This window comes from Myxine glutinosa, chromosome 12 (assembly GCF_964187855.1).
Source record: "Myxine glutinosa chromosome 12, kmMyxGlut1.1, whole genome shotgun sequence".
NCBI lineage: Eukaryota > Metazoa > Chordata > Myxini > Myxiniformes > Myxinidae > Myxine > Myxine glutinosa.
Window position 1 is genome coordinate 30,024,423 of NC_136272.1, and position 19,081 is coordinate 30,043,503.

Sequence of the window (19,081 nt, forward strand, 5' to 3'; positions counted from 1 at the left end):
ACATCATTATAATACTTGCACCAAGTTTGATTTAAATCCATTCAGCTGCTCTCGTTACACATTTTTACCTGACATGACCTCTGGCCTTTGACCTCTTGACCCCAAAATCTAATAAGTTAATCTTTCCATCATTATACATATCTGTACCAAGTTTGAATTGGATCCCTTTAGCCGTTCAAGTTATAGACCTATTAGACTTTGACCGCGAAATTTAATCAGTTCATCTTTACATCATTATACACACCTGTACCAAGTTTGAATTAGATCACTTCAGGCGTTCTCAAGTTATCGCGGTAACGAAAACCCATCACGGACGGGGACGAACGGACAGCCAGACAGACAACCCGAAAACATAATGCCTCGCATAAAAATGAAACCGTTTACAACTTAGATGGTAGATACTTTTATTAATACAAGTTGCATTCATTGGATCATTCCATCTTAAAACACAGAAAACTGCAGTTTTACACTCGCTACCCTCAAATGTTTATGAAACAGTGAAATATATATATATATGCTGGATCTGGAGCGTACGTTGGAGATGTGTGTGTATATATATATATATATATATATATATATATATATATATATATATATATATATATATATACTTGAGCGTATGCTGGATCAGCATGTCGCTGCGTCCTTGGACACCTCCTCAGCACACACCACTGTGTGCGCTAAGGAATGAGTTGTTTTTACGGCGGCCGGAGTGCAAATCCTGCCACCAACCTCCCTAGGAGGGCCCAGCACCCAGCACCCTGGTACTCATTTCGCCGACCTCGGAAGGATGACAGGCTGAGTCAACCCCACCTGGTATTAATTCAACAGCTGAATGGGATTCTAACTCAGGACCTTAGGATCCTAAACCCACCACCCCTATCCATTAGGCCAACATCAGGTATAAACACCATCTGTACAGTGAAACAGCGAAAGCTGCTCTTTAAACATTTCAACACCAAATTTTAGCCTCATTGGTAAAGCATTTTTGAGATTACATCTTTCAAACATGGTCCCATTTGATTCTGGCCTTTCAAAAAACCTGTACACACCATTCAAAAATGCCACCATTGAGATAACGTGCCCTTAAGGCTGAGCAAACACCTTCAGGCATGATAAATTTAAGATTTTTTTCTGTCACAGAAGCATACACACCTCTACTATCATATACATTGCACAGTGGACATCCAAACAGAAACTTAAACTTTAAAAAGGGGAACAACTTTCAACATTCCGATATGGAAATGGTGAAGAAATTGCCATGTTGTCATTGGCATCACCGCACCTATTTGTTGCCGTTTGTTTTGATGAGAGCTGCGTGCAAACGTGTCTGCAAAGAGGCCTTTTCGGTCCTATATATTCTCGGATTCAGCCAATTTCCGACGAGCACTTGCTCGTTCGAGCCTGTTGTGGTACTTGAGGTGTTTTTGAAGGACAGACTTGCGACTGAAGGCTTTACCGCACTCCTTGCATTCGAATGGTTTTTCGTTGGAATGACAGCTTTTATGTATATCCAGAACTGTTTTACGACAGAAGCTCTTTCCACATTCTGTGCACTTGAACGGCTTTTCTCCCGTGTGACAGCGAATGTGAGTGATCAGGCCCGACTTCTGATGGAAGGCCTTGCCGCATTCCACGCACTCAAAAGGACGTTCGCCAAAATGAAACCTCTGATGGACAACCAGTTTCCACTTCTGGCGAAATGATTTGCCACATTCTTCGCACTTTAGAGGGTTCTTTCTTGCCCCCTTTTCTCCGAAGTGACACCGATTGTGCTTCATCAAGCTTGAATGCTCGTGAAAAGCTTTGCCGCATTCATGGCACACAAATGGACGTTCATCTGTATGGAACTTCTGGTGCCGCACAAAGTTTGATTCCAGTCCGAAGCTCTTGCCACAATTTTTGCATTCAAAGGGTTTTCCCTCCTGGTTGCTTGCGTGATTTTTGATATGCCGCAGAAAACGAGATTTGTACATAAATATCTTTCCACATTCTCTGCACTTGTGCGGCCCTTTATGCGATTCACTCTTAATGTGAGAATCCAGGCTGGTTTTGCTTTTGAAACCTTTCCCACACTCTTTGCACTTGTAGGGCCTTTCGCCTGTATGCGTCCTCAAGTGAATGGTAAGATGGGATCGCTCCGTAAATGCCTTCCCGCATTCTGGACAAGCACAGGGCCTTTCACCACTGTGACTTCGTTTATGAGCTGCCAAGCTGGACTTGTGCATAAAAGCCCTCCCACACTCCTTGCACCCATAAGGTGTTTCGCCCGTGTGAGTCCTGCGATGAATTGCGAGGCTCGATCTGTACATGAAAGCTTTTCCACACTCTATGCAATGGAACGGTTTCTCTCCAGTGTGGCACCTGAGGTGTATCTCGAGGCTGGCTTTGGTCTTGCAAACCTTGGCGCACACCTGACAGGCGTAACCTTTTTTTGAACCTTTCATCAGCAACAGTGCAGAAATTGTTGATTGCTTCTTGTCAAGCTTGCAGTACTTGTGATGACTTTGCACTTCGTCTGCAGCATGCTGTACTACCTCTTCCAGGACAAGGTCGCTTTCTGAACAGTTGAGTTGAACTTTTAGCTCTATACATGTGCAAAAAAACCAAAACAATAAAATGATGTATGTCTTTGCTCGAAACAAAAGTTGAACTACAGCATCCAAGATCTTTTAACTTAAAATGTATCAGCAACAATACTTTAAGGGCTCAGTTCTGAAATCTACAGAACTGATTAAAACTAGGAAGCAATCATCTTGACAGAAACCTCATTCCACCTTACCAGTTTGATATGGAGGGTCTCTGCCAATGGCCTCCTGTTTCAGTTGAGGTTGAACCATGACCACAGCTCCACTACTCAAAGAATCTTCTTGAGCAGAAAATGCAACATCGGTGTATTCCTCTTCCATACCTGTAGAATATTTCAAATTTCAGATCAGTAAACATCTGAAGATGTAAAACCGCATTCAGGGTGGAGATAGGTGGGCATGAATCCAGGGAGATGGTTTAGGCGAAACAGAAGGTCAGAAAGGTTTACAGTGGGAATTGAGGATGAAATTAGGGCTTTTTAGGCTAGAGGGTTTTAGATTATAAAAAGAGAAGGTCTGCAACTCATAACATGATTAGAAAGAGCAAGCAGGGAAAAAAAAAATAACAGAAAGGGAAAAGTTAATTTAAAATTTTTTTTATCCATACCAATGCTAGGAGATTACGTAACAAGGTGGTGAAAGTGGATAACGAGGAATGCAATATAGTTGCAGTAAGAGAAACGTGGTTTTAATGAGGACGAAATTGGAGGGCAGGACTAGAAGGCTGCAAGATATAAAGGTGTGATAGAAAAGTGGAGGAGGTGTAGTATTGTGGGTTAAAAAAAAAAGAAATTGTATCGAGAGAAAGGAAGGAACTAATGTGGACAATTGAATGCAAAGAGATTAGAGATCATCATTCGCCATCCTATGACAGGATAAGGCTGGATTAGAGATGGCAAGGGTATTGACGAACTCGTACGATTATTTTATGCACAAAAAGTGATTATTTTATTTGCAGGTTTTAGGAGCTGCACAACAATTTATAAAAGAAACAGACAGATTACAAAGGGAACCAATTTAAGATATTATGGTAATGGGGGAGGAGTGGCGGGGGCTTTGGGGTTGGTAGGATGGTCTAGACTCGAGAGAGAGGTATGCACACTCGCTTCTAAGCTGTCTAGTCTTGACTCGGATTTTTCGTGTTTATTTTTGGCTGCCACCCACCTTCCTCTGTATTTTCTCAAAGCCCAGGAAACTAACTCCCTTATTCTCATAGGAAATTGGTTTTAACCATTGCGGTTTTGAATATTGCAGCATTTTCCAGGAACGTAACCCCCGCGATATTTATGGGTTTACTGTATATACTTGAACACTGTGCGGGGTATAATATTCTATGAACACTCCAGTTTTTTAAAAAGTGATTCTTCATCATTGATAGGGCCAAAAACGATATGCAGTAAACCCTTAAATATCGCGGGGGTTACATTCCTGGAAATTATTCAAGACCGTGACAGTTAAAACCAATTTCCCATGTGAAAAAGGGGGTTACATTCCTGGGCTTCGAGAAAATATAGGTCAGCGGCAGCCAAAAATAAAAACACCGCAATTGAAATAAACATAAAATAAATAGAAATCGGTTTTATGATGAAGACTCCTGCTGCGTTGAAGCAAATTAAACGTTCAGAGGCGATGGCAAATCCTCCTTCCTGGACTTAGTAATGACAAATTTCCCTGCAAATGTCTCCTGCTCTTCCTCTGCACCATTTTGGTTCATCTGATCATATGTTTGTGAGAGTCAAAATATCTCTGGCTATTCTCAGAGAGCTGCTTCGGTGCCGCGAAGTCGGGCAGTTCACTCAAGCAGATTGGCAGAGACGGCAAGCAGCCATCTCTCTCTCATGCACAGATTAATCCCATCTCAACTTCAGTTATCCTACTCTTCTTCCTGCCCATGGTACACCGAATTCTATGGTGAGGCAGTTGCTCTGAAACTATTCTCTTATTCTTGACGAGAAAGCAGCACGTAACAGATTTTAAAATTATTTACTATTATATGGTGTGTGTGTGTGTGTGTGTGTGTGTGTGTGTGTGTGTGTGTGTGTGTGTGTGTGTGTGTGTGTGTGTGCGCCACACTCTGCTCCATGTCTGTGCGGGTTTCTGGGAAAGCCAAGACAACATAAAGCCCTAGGGACAGATAATATGCATCCACGAGTATTGAGGGAGGGGTGCAGAACCAGAGCATGGTGTTAGTGGATATCTATAACAGTTCGGAGTCAGGACAGGTACCAGAGGCTTGCAAAGGAAACTTATTTTAGAAAGGATCCAAAGAGAAATTGAGGAACTAGAGATATGTTAGTTTGACTTCAGTTGTAGTGAAGGTGTTTGAGACGTTTATTAGGAACGCGATGAGGAACCATTAGACAAATACAAACTAATTAAAGGTAGTCAGCATGGATTTACTTAAGTATCAAAATCTCGAATTTCAGAAGGCATTTGATAAGGTACCGTAGAAGCCTGTTAACCGAATTGAGTGCTCTCAGAGTGGTTGGTAGAGTAGGTACATCGTTTGAAAATTACAGGAAAAAAAAAGGTGTTAGGCATGAGTAAGAATAATATGAATGTAAGGGGCAGTATTGGAGTGTGTGACGTAGAAGGATTTATATTTGTGGGGCAGGTGGAGGGAATGGAGAGAAGAAATAAAAATCAGGGAGGGGGAAATCAACACACAGAAACAGTAGATGCATACAACAACAACAACAACAACAACAACAACAACATGCATTTTAAAGGCCATTTTCCCTGCTAGAGCGGGGGTTAGCCAAACAGGCTAAACATAACTAAGTAACTAAGTATACCTAACTAACTAAGGCTAAACAAACAGGCTAAACAGTAGATGCATATAAACTGGAATTGGATAGGTACCTACAAGTATTGGGTACAGAAGGGTACATGGACATACAGGATTGGTAGATAGATCACCTATGGATGGGAGATTTACAATGTGCCAGCACATTCAGCACTCTCCACACAATAAAAATTTGGCCAAGAACATTCCGCTGGTTCTCCACCCACCCAAATTCACCAGATTTGCCACCAAACAACTTTTTTTGTTCCAGCTACTGAAACGCACCCGAAAAGGAAGGATTTCAAGATGTGCCAACCATCATTCAAAATGCGACCTGGGAACTGAAAGCCATCACAAAAGAAGAGTACCAGAGATGCTTCAAAAATGGCAGGACCGACCGGTGGAATCATTGTATTCAATCAGGAGTGAGACTACTTTGAAGGGGATACATTGGATTAACTGTGTTGTCCTTTAGTTTTGGAAGAATAAATTTAGTCTAGGAACTTTCTGATCAGGCCTCAATGTATATACAGTGCTCTCCATAAGTATTGGAACGGTGAAGATCAATTTGTTATTATTGCTCAAGATATTGCACTCGATAAATTTGGATTTGAGAGAAAAAGATGAATACGAGGCAAGAGTACAGAAGGTCAGGTTTTATTTCTTGGTATTTCTATGTATATATATATAGGTTTTACCATTGTAGAACAATAGCACTCTCTGTTCAGTCCCCCCATTTTAGGTGAGCATAAGTATTGGAACAGATTAACTTAAAGTAAATTAGTCGTATAATAGTTAGTATTTGGTTACACATCGCTAGCATGCAAGAAATGCATCGGGCATGTGTGACCCATCGACATCACCAAACTCTTGGTATCTTCCTGTGAGATGCTTTGCTAAGTCTTTACTGCAGCCGTTTTCAGTTGTTGTTTTTTTTGTGGGTTTCTGACTTTAGTCTCCTCTTCATCAAGTGGAACGCATGCTACATTGAATTTAAATCAGATCTACTTGGTCAGTCTAAAAACCTTCCACTTTTCCTCTCCAATAAACTCTTTGGTTGAGTTGTTAGTGTGTTTTGGGTCATTCTCTTGCTGCATGGTGAAGCGCCGCCCAATGAGTTTGGAGACATCTTCTTGTACATAGACGGACAAAATGTTTCTGTACATTTCAAATTAATTCTGCTGCTGCCGTCATTAGTTACATCATCAATAAAGATGAGCGAGCCAGTTACAGAGGCAGCCATGCAAGCCCAAGCCTTGACACGACATCCACCATGCTTCACAGATGAGATGGTATGCCTTGGATCATATGTAGTTCCTTCCTTTCTCTACACTTTCGCCTTTACATCACTTTGGTAAAGGTTTATCTTGGTTTCATCTGTCCATAAAACTTTGTTCCAGAACTCACTGGCTCACCTCTGTACTCCTTGGCAAATTCTAATCTGGCCTTTTTGTGTTTGGTGCTGATGAGAGGTTTACATCGTGTGGTGTAGCCTTTGAAAATCTGCTGTCAAGGTCTTTTGCGAACGTTAGATTGTGATACTTTCACTCCTGCACTCTGGATGTTGTTGGTGATGTCACTGACAGTTAATTGTTTTAGGGTTTGCCTTCACAGCTCTGATGGTTTTCGGTCATCAACTACAGTTGTTTTACTTGGCCGACCTGGCCATTGTCTATTAAAAGTACACGAGTGGTTTCTTTCTTTTTCAAGACATTCCAAATTGTTATTTGCTTTGCCCAATTTTTGTGCCATGGCTCTAATTGAATTATTCTGTTCTTTCAGATTCCAAATTGTTTGCTTTTCCATAATAGACATTTCTCTAGTCTTAATGTTGGTTTATGCCGACTGAATCCAAAGGCAGACTCTCAGGGCAAAAGCAAAGGCTAAAACCAAGACCAGACATTCACAGCTCTTTTATGTGTGAACGATCACCTGAGCACCATGAAACACCTGTCAGTCATATGTTGCAATACATACCTAAAATGCAGGGACTGAACATAGAAAGTGCTCTTGTTCTACAATGGTAAAACATATATGCATAGAAATACCGAGAAATAAAAGATGACCTTCTGTGCTCTTACCCCATATTCATCTTTTGATCTGAAATCCAAATTTATTTGAGTATATAGCAACAATAACAAATTTGACCTAACTGTTCCAATAATTATGGAGGGCAATGTACATATATATACACATATATGTGTAGCGATGTTTGCGAGAGGATATTATCAAAATGCGAATGTGCTGTCAGCATTTTTCATCCCTCATGTGACGACACTCTACCCCCTACCCCACTCCAAATTTAAAAAAAAAAAATTTTTTTTGAAATATAACCCTCAGTGTCCCTGTGCATTCCCCACTGTTCTCTCACTTACCCATCCCCTCCAGTTAAATTATGTCACTAAACAAACAAATCGAATTCAGATATTGATAGAGCACAGGCTGGTACTGGTACTCAATTAGCCGACCTCGGAAGGATGACAGGCTGAGTCAACCCCCCTGGCGTTAATTCAGCGATCGAATCCCGGTCGATCGCTGAATTAACGCCAGGGGGGTTGACTCAGCCTGTCATCCTTCCAAGGTCGGCTAATTGAGTACCAGTTCACTGGTAATTCCCTGTGTGTCGTTAAAGGCGGCAAAAAGGGTTGGCGTCAGGAAGGGCATCCGGCCGTAAAACATTGCTTCAAAAAGGGGACCAAAAAACAACAACAACCACGGTTCCCGAAAAAGGCCAACCCCCGCTTGCGGGGAAAAATGGCCTCAAGGTGGTTACAGGCATGATGGGCCAAATGGCCTCCTCCTACCTCGAAATTCCTTGTACACCTCATATAATGCATGGTTGGATTTTACAATATAACATGAAGTTCTTGGCATTTTATGACTAGCCGCAACAAATCGGGCTGTTTGGTTCAGCGGAATACAAAACTTTTTTTTGCTGTCCTTATGGCTCTTCGGAGCATTTATATACGATGGGGGCATCAATCGTTGTACCCATTTCCCAGAAAATTTGCCAACACCCATGTGTGTTGTCTTAAATTGTGAAAACTGTCAACTCCAAACCTGAAGGCTCCATTTTAACCACCAGCACCAGATCTGAAAAAACAAAAGACCGAGATGTTGTTTAGGTGGGGGATGTTGGTTAAAAAAGCAAGCAGATGACAACAGGGAGGAAAAGGAAGAACAAAGAAAAAGGACAAATACATGCACAAAAAATACAAGTTTAAAAAGGAAGCAGGAGACCGTAGGCTTTGGGCCTAGCAGCACTCGAGGATGACAAATAATCGCAATAACTGGACAAAGCACAGTCCATGCAATCGAGCAGCTCGCTCGGATTTTATGAATTACTGAAAACAACAACCGACTTATCCTGACACACGAGTCGTATAAATATCTTTCACAAAACAAGAAAATGGATAAAAGTGATATTTTTCTTACACTGGTTAAGATCCGTCGAATCTCACCTCCGTTTTCATCTTGCACTCGTGGAAATGAAAACCCGTGAGAATTCTCATCAACCATGTCGAGAACACTGTTGCCCGTTTCACCGCTCACTGTATCCGTGCCACCTAGGTAAATGGTGAGAACCTGTGACGTAGACTTATGGAGGAACGTTGCACAGACATCACATAAAATGACTCTGTGGTTAATTATGCAACAGGTATACCTTAATCTTAATGAGTGTTAGCCTTTGTGTTTCTAAACCCCGACCCCAATTACCATTACCAATCAAAATCCATCAGGAAAGTCTAATTAGCTTCCCTCTGTCGTGTCCCCAGGGTTAAGACCCCAAGAGGACGAATGACCAAAACGAGCTTAACTCTCCTCGACCTCAGCGCCGCCTTTGACACCATCGATCACACCATCCTCCTCACCCGACTTGAAACCACCTTTAACGTTACCGGCACTGCCCTCTCTTGGATTAAATCATACCTCTCTGACAGACGTCAGTTCATCACCATCAATAACTGCAAATCCCCCACTGCTCCCCTCCCCCAAGGTGTCCCCCAAGGTTCAGTTCTTGGCCCCCTCCTCTTCATCCTTTACCTGTCCCCCCTCGGTCACTTAATCCGCCGTCATGGTCTCCAATTCCACTGCTTCGCCGATGACATCCAGCTTTTCATCTCCACCAAGTCCATCTCCACCGCCACCCACTCTATCCTGACAAACTGCATCACTGAAATAAAATCCTGGCTTCAAATCAACTTCCTCAAACTTAACTGTGATAAATCTGAAATAATCATCATTGGCCGAAAAACGCTCACCAAGTCCACCCATAACTTTGCCCTCAACATCGACGGTTTCCCAGTATCCACCTCCCCTCACATCCGGAATCTTGGCATCATCTTTGACCAAACCCTCTCCTTCGACAAATACACTAAACAGATCACAAAGACAGCCTTCTTTCACCTGAAAAACATCGCCCGTCTCCGTCCATCCCTCTCCTCCGTGGCTGCAGAAACCCTCATCCACGCCTTCATCACTTCCCGTCTGGACTACTGCAATAGCCTCCTTTATGGTTCACCCTCAACAATCACCAATAAACTCCAATACATTCAGAACTCCGCTGCCCGTCTACTCACCCATTCCCGGACCCGTGACCACATCACCCCCGTCCTTTACAAGCTTCACTGGCTCCCCATCTCCCAGAGAATCCAGTACAAAATCCTCCTCTTGACCTACAAAGCCCTCCATAACCTGGCCCCATCCTACCTGGCTGACCTCCTCTCCAGACACACTCCCACCCGCAACCTCTGCTCTGCTGGTACCAACCTCCTGACCCCCCCCCCATCCGGACCAAATTTAGATCCTGGGGGGACAGGGCCTTCTCCATCGCTGCTCCCACCCTCTGGAACTCGCTACCTCACACCATCAGAGACTCCTCCTCACTCACCACATTCAAAACATCACTCAAGACCCACCTGTTCAACACTGCATTCAACATTTAACCCACAGCATCTAACCCCTGACTATCTCCTCTCCTTCTCCCTCCTTTGTGCTTTGAATATTTCCCTATTGATTCTTCTTTTTTGCAATTGTTTTTATGTTTTGCTATGCATTATGTTTTGCACTCTGTCAAAGCGTCTTTGGGCTTCCTGAAAAGCGCTATATAAAATAAATGCATTATTATTATTATTAACTCTGAGGCGTATACCCAACTTGGCGGTATTATCTTTCCGCGCACGCGGGAGGGCTCGAGGCCTTATCTGATCGGAAACACACGCAGGGGTTAATCCAAACCCACAAAGACTGGACAGCAAAATCCACAATACAAGAAAAGTAAGATTCGACAAATAATGATTTAATGAAAATAAATGCAAATAACAATGAAAGGTGAGGTAAAAACTAATATCCTAATGCGAGGCGTCTCCACTCAGACTCGTATACAGACAGGGGAATGATCCATCGCCGACGTCGATCCTGTGCCTTGTAGTTCCGACTGTCCCGAACAGCTGTTTCTCACCAGCCCTTTCCCAAGAGCGCACATGAACCAAAGACCACACGCCCGCTCCGGAACAAGGAGGAAATGTGACTGCCTTCAACCAGCGCCAGGACAGAGAGAGAAAGAGCAAGATGGTGCGACCGCGTCTTTTCCCCTTCACTCTCTAATGTCCCACGATGACGTCACACTCTGTCCAATCACCGAGCTCCACTCAATCATCCCATCGTGCCTCCACCAATCATGAAGGCCGGGGCGTGGCTTTTTCTTTAGGGGGTGCAGTCTAGTCGTTGGGGGGTACAGTCTAGTCGTCCTTTGGGAATGTTCGGCTGGGCGGGGTTCCTTTGCCGATCGACATGTCCGGTCATACTGTCGGCGATTAGGGTTGTTGTAATGGCGGCCCTTTTTGATGCAATAACAATTAAGGGGAAAAAAATCACAGGGCAATTACACACTGGGGTTTAACCTCCACCCCTCGTATGGACACATATGATCTTATTCCACACAGATTCCCTACTTAGTTACATTGAGGTGGGCTTCTTCTTCGCGTCACACAGTCCATACTAAAACTTACACATTCCTAACTTTTCCTTACAATCTAAAACCTTATTAGATTTACCTATAGCGAATTTCTGGCTCCAAGACTACCCCTTGCATTATATAATCTCTATTTTTATTTTATTATTACCCGTCCTCAGCACCTTCCACTTCATGTTGAACTGCATCTGCCAATATGTTGCCCAATCTATGAAAGTATCAAGACTTTCTTGAATCTGATCACCATCCTCTGCTATCTACATTACCTGCAAGCGTTGTCATCTGCAAATTTGGAAAGCCGATGATTCACTCCACTATCGAGATCATTGATGTAAATTGTGAATAACAATGGTCCTCATATTAATCCCTGAAGTACCCACTACTTACATCCTCCCACTCACAGCCACTCTTTGCTTCCTACCACTAAACCAGTTTCCAATCCAGTCTACCAGCCGCTCCGCAAGATCTTACCTTGGCTAACACCCTCCTTTGTGGTACCTTATCAAATACCTTCTGAAAATCTAGATATACTGCATCCGTTCCCCTTCCCTCATCCACCCAGACATAAACTGCTTCATGGAACTCAAAATAATTATTAAAATTAAATGACTCCAAAGAACGCCAATAAAATCGATTTTGAGGGTCTTGCTTTCCATGGCATAAAGGTGGTGTGAGGTAGAGGTGTCAGCACAAAGCGGCGAGCAGGTTGTGCTACATTACTACATTAAGTTGTGTAGGTTGTTGACGGTTGTCAACAGTTCAAATTGGCCAAAGAGGAAGCATGCCCAGTCGGTGGCTGGCTTTGGAGGCAATCTTGGAAATATGGTCTGCCCAAGGGAATTAAAGTGAACATCAGAAACTGGAGGACGACATGGAGACATGCATCAAATTTATGACGTCTTCCACCAGGTAGACACCATAAATAAACAACTCTTAGAAAAAGAAAAATATGCAGTTACGAAGGGTCATTCCCCGAAACAACAAAAAAAGGCAACATGTTTTGTCTGAATGTCATGAAATTCTTCTACAGTGAGATGGCGGACAGGTGGAATAAACTACCAGAGTGCAGGTAAGTGCTAAAAAAAGGAAATAATCCACAAAAAGGTTTTTACTTTTCACAAAGTTACATTGGGCCTATGTATTTATTACTTATGCAACTTTGGTGTAATTTTGGATCAAACTCGAAGCGGTGAAATAAGTGTCATCTAAATGTGAAATAGTCTTCTCCTCTTCCTACTTCCCTCTTCTTCTTCTCCGCCTCCCCTCTTCTCTTCTTCTTCTCCGCCTCCCCTCTGCTCTTCTCCTCTCCTCTCCCACCCCCCTTCTTCTCCTCCACCACCACCACCTCCCCTCTTTTCCTTATCCTCCACCTCCCCTCTTCGTTTCCTCCTTGCTCCCCTCTTCATCTTGTCCTCCCCTATTCTTCTCCTTCCTCTCCTCCTTTATGCTGGTTGGTAATGGAACACCCCAGTTATCCAATGAATTGTAGCCCACGGGCCAGGAATCTCCTCCATAACGAACACAACGTTTTACCTGACCATCGACTCGCACGTACCACACTCTGAGGTACTCACAAATTCACACCACCTCCTCACCTGCTCGTTTCTCGGAAACCTTGGGTATAATGCCTCGGGGACAAATCGCGCATTTGCCAAATCCAGACAGAGAATCCAACGCTCTCATCTGCTCATTGACACCACGAAAGGGCGCTGGAGCATACACCGCCTAACCCTTCCACACCGTAAAGACGCAATCAGATGACGAAGATCGAAAATACGCGCGGAAAGCCATAAGGGCACATCATCCCGCCGACCTTTCCTCCTTTCGTTTACCCATCAAGTGCTGAAACAAAACACAAGAATCTATGCGATTCACACACAATTATTGAAAAACTATTCGTCATGTGAATGGAGGTAGGCGAGCCGTTTCTATACACCGCCCAATATGACCCAGGCAGAACGAACACGTGCGTACCAAACCTTTGAGAAGAAGAAAACATCATTGCTTGTTCCATGATAATCATGATCCTGTCCTGAAACATCATTTCATCATTGCTTGTTCATTGCTTGTTCCATGATAATCATGATCCTGTCCTGAAACATAGGTGGATACTTCGAGACCCAGGGTGTGTTCCGTTAGCAAGCGGCTTGCTTTCCGCTCGCCAAGCGGCTTGCTTGTTTTAAAACGCTCAAATTATTAACAATAATTCTGTACGACAATAACTTATTTAAGATTAACTCAGGTAATTATTTGCAACAGTTAAGTTTATTGTACTCATTGCTTATTGTACTTCCTTTTCCGGTGCACTGTACAATAACATCCTCTGGCAACCAACTGTAGTGTGTGTGTGTGTGTGTGTGTGTGTGTGTGTGTGTGTGTGTGTGTGTGTGTGTGTGTGTGTGTGTGTGTGTTCGTGTGTTTGTGTTCGCGCTCTTTTCGTTTCCGTGGTTATTAATTGGTGCCCTACCGGTCTGTCCAGCCGTTCATCCCACCTGTGGTTTTCCAGACTTCCCGCCCTTACCCTTTAACATATTCAACTGAAATTTGGTACATGGCTTTACTCGTACCCGACTGCAAAGCCGCAATGAGCCGGCGAAGCCAAAGCCTCTTGCCACTATTTTACCCATCACTATGGCATCAGTAGGTTAGGTAGTTGGTATTAGGTAGGTGTAGTAGGTACCGTACCTAGTTCAAAATGACACCATTTGCATTCTGGATGAGATTAAAATTTATAAAATTTCCATCTTGATTAATTCGGTGAATTCCGTCTCAACTTCGGATATTTCCGGCCGTGAAAAACTATCCCCTATGGCCGCGAGATTTCTAATAAATAATTCTTCGTCAATTTTAGAATATTTGACGTCGTTTTCAGCGTCCGAAATGTGGTAAAAAGCTTTTTTGAAATATTTTTTCAAATGCTCGAATCTCATTGGTTCCGGTTATTGGTGACGATTTTCGTTGAAGGTAACAAGAGCCCGTGTGGGCCCAGGGAACGAGGTTGGTCTTAAAGTATTTTAATTACAAATTAGAGGTGCATAAGAATGTGAATCAAACAAAGACGGGTGAAACAACCTCCAATTGAACTTTTTCGCAATTTTTTAATGCATACTTCCGCATCCGCAAGATGGCGGCCTCCATTGAGCGATTTGGTGCGTCAAAGCTTCGAAATTCTCAAGGGATCCAGCAAAATCTGGCTTTTCAACATAATATGTACGCGTTCATTCACAACACCGGCTTCACCCGCTATTATCATAAGTTACAGAATAAGTTCGAGTTTCGGGGCGTTTCGACAATTATTCACAGAGTTATTCCCTTTTTAGCCTGGAAAGCAAATCCAACGGAAGGAAATCTCATTTCCTTTCACAAAGCCCGAAACAAGTGTGTGTCCACCCTCAGGAGAGCCAGGAAACAATATCTCACCATTCTCAAGACCGAACTCTCTTATCTGTCTCCCTCTTCCAAATCCTGGTGGCGTCTGGTCAAATCTGTTTCTGGTGTTTGTTCCCCCTCCATCCCCTCCCTCACCTCAAACGGCTTAACGGCTGACTCCGCACGTGAAAAAGCTGAATGCCTCAACTCTGTGTTTGCCTCTAAATCTTGTGTCCCAAACCCATCCCTCTCTGTACCCACCGTACCCAGTCGTACCCAGCTGCTCCTGGACTCTGTGTCCTTTCCTCCTGACAAGGTGGAAAAGTTTCTGTCAACCCTCGACTCTGATTCTGCAACTGGTCCTGACGGCATCAGCCCACGGGTCCTAAAATCATGTTCTTCTGCTCTTTCACTCCCTCTTTCTGTTCTCTTCACCCTCTCTTTTGCTCAAGGTCATCTGCCATCTGCTTGGAAATCAGCCAACATCACCGCTTTGCACAAAAAAGGTGCAAAAACAGATCCCAGCAACTACAGACCAATCAGCCTTCTCCCAATTATCAGCAAAGTCATGGAATCCATCATTGCTTCAGATATTAAATCTTTCCTCTTCTCCAATGGCTTGATCTCTGATCATCAATTTGGTTTCAGACCTGGTCACTCTACTCTGGACATGCTGCTTCTGCTTTCTCAACAATGGATGGAGGTCCTCAACGCCAAACAGGAAATTAGAGCTGTCTCCCTTGACATTTCACGTGCCTTCGATACGGTCTGGCACCCTGCTCTGCTCTCCAAACTCTCCTCCTTTGGTATCCATGGAAATCTCCACGCATGGCTGGCGGACTTCCTCTCTGGTCGTAGTCAACGTGTGGCCCTGAATGGGTTTCTCTCATCTCCTCTTCCTGTTCAGGCTGGAGTTCCCCAAGGTAGTGTTCTGGGCCCTGTGCTTTTTCTGGTCTTCATCAATGATCTCTCTGACTCTCTTGAAAATCCTCTCTATCTCTTTGCTGACGACTCTACTCTCTGTCGCTCCATTCCTCATCCCTCAGATCGGCAGTCTGCAGCCTCCTCACTCTCTGCAGACCTGGACAAAATCACAGACTGGTCAAACAAGTGGAACATGTCTTTCAATCCTGACAAATCTCACACTCTTACAATGTCTCTCCGAAAGGACCGACTGGACAACCCTCCCATCTACTTTCTCAACAATCCTCTCCAAGAAGTTCTGTCGCTCAAGCTTTTGGGTCTCACTATCTGCCATGATCTTTCTTGGGAAAACCACATTTCCAAGCTGGCCTCCAAAGCCAGTCGCCGACTGGGCATCCTCCATCGTGCGAAGTCCTTCCTTGGCACACCTGAGCTCCTCACCACATACAAGGCTTTCATCCGCAGCTCAATGGAATACTGTTCCCCCCTCTGGGCTGGTGCTCCTGCCTCACACCTTGCTCGGCTTCACGCTGTTGAGGCCAAAGCTTTCAGAATCATTGGAATCTCCTGCGATGTAGTCAACGCCGAGGGCCTTTCACTCACTCACCGCAGGCAGGTTGGTGGTCTTTCTGTCTTCTACCGACTCCTCTCCGGCCTTGCTCCCCCAGCTCTCTCTGTGCTCTGTCCCCCCAATATTCCTTCAGGTCGCACAAGATCTGCCTGCAATCCTCTTATGGTTAAACTGCCAAAGTCTAGGCTCTCTGCTCACCTTCACTCTTTCATTCCCCTTTTCTCCCGCCTCTGGAACAAACTCCCCCACTCCCTTCAATCCCACTCCTCCCTCCAGGTCTTTAAAACAGCTGTTCACCACCATCTCTTATCTTCCCCCATCAATAACCTTGATCTTTTCTACCCCCGGTAATTCACCCCAGAGTCCTTGCAGTGTTCATATGTTTTAATCCTCTCCCACCTCCCCCCAAGTCCTCCCGATGTCCCTGCTCTCAAATGTTGTGTTTGTGTCCTTCCCCTTCTTCCCCCTCTCTTTTGTGTCCTCCCCCCTCTCTCCCCATCTTGTCTGCCGCTCCCCTTGTTTTTTGTGTTTTGTGTGTCGGTTTGTCTTTTTGTGTGATTAATGTTTGCTCTTTCACGAGCCTCGATCTTGTATACCAAAAAAAAAAAAAAAAAAAAAAAAAAAAAAAAAAGTTGGACTTGTGTCTCGTCGGTCCGTGCTTCCACAAACAAATATCAGACATGTATGGACCAATTTTGTTCATAATTGGCATAAAGACAATGCATGACGGTATACATATGCACATCATTTTGTTTCGTGATGCGATCAAAGATGGCCGACTGGCAGCCATTTTGGTTGTAAAAAATTCGATGTTAAACATGTCCTCAATCATTTCTCGGACATGCATTTACTGATGCTCAAACTTGGCACACAGATAACTAATGATGGGACAAATGATGGATAACTAATGACATATGCACCTCATTTTCTTTAGAGATCAGATCCAAGATGGCTGACTGGCGGCCATTTTGTTACTTAAACATGTTCCCAACAATTTATTGAACATGCATTGTCTGATTCCGTTCAACCTTCGCACAAGCACAGTACGTGATGGCATACAAGTGCAATTCACTTTATTTTGGGATCTGATCAAAGATGGCCGACTGGTAGACTGACAGCCAATTTAGTTGTAAAAAACCCAATATCGAACATGTCCTCAACCATTTCTCGGTACATGCATTTACTGGTCTTGATGAAACTTTGTACATAGATAAAGAATGAAGGCTTACATATGTACGTCATTTCTTTTCAAGATCAGATCCAATATGGCTGACTGGCAGCCATTTTATTACTTTAGCATGTCCCCAACCATTTATCGACATGCATGAACCGATTTTGTTCAAACTTGGCACAAGCACAGTACATGATGGCATGCACATGCCATGCACCTCACTTTATTTTGGGATCTGATCAAAGATGGCCAACTGGTAGTCTGACGGCCATTTTAGTTGTAAAAAGACAAAACCAATATTGAACATGTCCTCAACCATTTCTAGGTACATGCATTTACCGATCTTGATCAAATTTGGCACACAGATAATCAATGATGGCTTACATATGCACGTCATATCGTTTCCAGATCAGATCCAAGATAGCCAACTGGTGGCCATTTTGTTACTTTAACCCTTTGATGCAGAAGTGGGTAATTTTTGACCCGCCATGGTTTTTGTTTTGCTCTAACTTTGTGATCAAAACATTTCTATGCATGACCTTCCATATATGCTTCAAATAAAGGTTAATACATATTCCTATGTGTTTGTTTTATTTTATTGTCTTTCAGGATTGTTGTAATAATGTTTTATTAAAAATTTTGTGTTCATCCAGGAGTGGGTACTTTTTGACCCAGGCTAAACATGATTGTTTTATCACTATAACAATACATTTTTACACATTACCTTTCATATGTGCTGATAATAAAGGGTATTACATATACCTTTGTGTGTTTTATTTTATTTTTTAGATTTCAGGATCGCTGCAAAATAGCACTTGACTGTGCACCTTTGCATCCCAGCTCGGGTCGCTTCATAGGAGATAAATTATGCTCTGGATGGAATTGCATACACAGGGAGACAGCCTGGTCAACCTGTGCAGAAGAATTTGGCACACAATATTGTCACAACATTGTGCGTTGATTTTAGGGGTACAGGAAGAAATGTGACGATGGACAATTTTTTTCACGAGTGTGCCACTGCCTGAGGACCTGCTCACCAAAGGACTCACACTTGTAGGCACACTCAGAAAAAACAAACCTCACATCCCACCGGTGATGGCAGCCAATAAGCAACGACAGCGGTACAGCAGTGTATTTGGATTCAGGGACAACATCACCATGGTCAGCTAAATTCTCAGCCAAAATAAATAAAAGCTGTAATTATTCTCAGCACGTTACACCACAACAATGCCATTGAGGAAGACGAGAGAACGAAAAAGAAACCCGAAATTATCCAGTATTACAACAGAACAAAAGCTTCTGTAGACACGATGGATCAGATGGTATAAGACACATGGACACTGCTAGGACTTCCAGGAAAGAAGTCAGTATTTCAAGAAGTGGATCTGGGGTGAATTAACGGGGGTTGAAAAGATCAAGGTTTTGGATGGGGGAAGATAAGAGATGGTGGTGAACAGCTGTTTTAAAGACTTGGAGGGAGGAATGGGATTGAAGAGAGTGAGGGAGTTTGTTCCAGAGGTGGGAGAAAAGAGGAATGAAAGAGTGAAGGTTAGTAGAGAGTCTTGATTTTGGCAGTTTAACCATAAGAGGGTTGATGGCAGATCTTGTGCGACCTGTAGGAATATTTGGGGGACAGAGCACAGACAGAGCTGGGGGAGCAAGGCTGGAGAGGAGTCGGTAGAAGACAGAAAGACCACCA

At 43.5% G+C, this 19,081-nt stretch overlaps 1 protein-coding gene across 4 annotated transcripts; it reads right to left on the minus strand.

The window, feature by feature from the left end:
* Positions 1-392: 392 nt before the first annotated feature.
* LOC137438009 (uncharacterized) lies at positions 393-13,402 on the minus strand. Of its 4 annotated transcripts, none has more exons than XM_078766662.1 (5): positions 13,327-13,402; positions 8,835-8,939; positions 8,434-8,466; positions 2,783-2,911; positions 393-2,587 (listed from the first exon to the last, which is right to left on the minus strand). In XM_078766662.1, exons 2-5 carry the CDS (start codon positions 8,890-8,892, stop codon positions 1,353-1,355), a joined length of 1,455 nt encoding a protein of 484 aa, XP_078622788.1. In that variant the 5' UTR covers positions 8,893-8,939; positions 13,327-13,402; the 3' UTR covers positions 393-1,352. The 4 variants fall into 4 exon arrangements, with proteins under 4 accessions (XP_078622788.1, XP_078622785.1, XP_078622787.1 ...); XM_078766659.1 differs by lacking the exon at positions 13,327-13,402 and adding an exon at positions 12,943-13,259; XM_078766661.1 differs by lacking the exon at positions 13,327-13,402 and adding an exon at positions 9,418-9,950.
* Between the last annotated feature and the right edge of the window lie 5,679 nt (positions 13,403-19,081).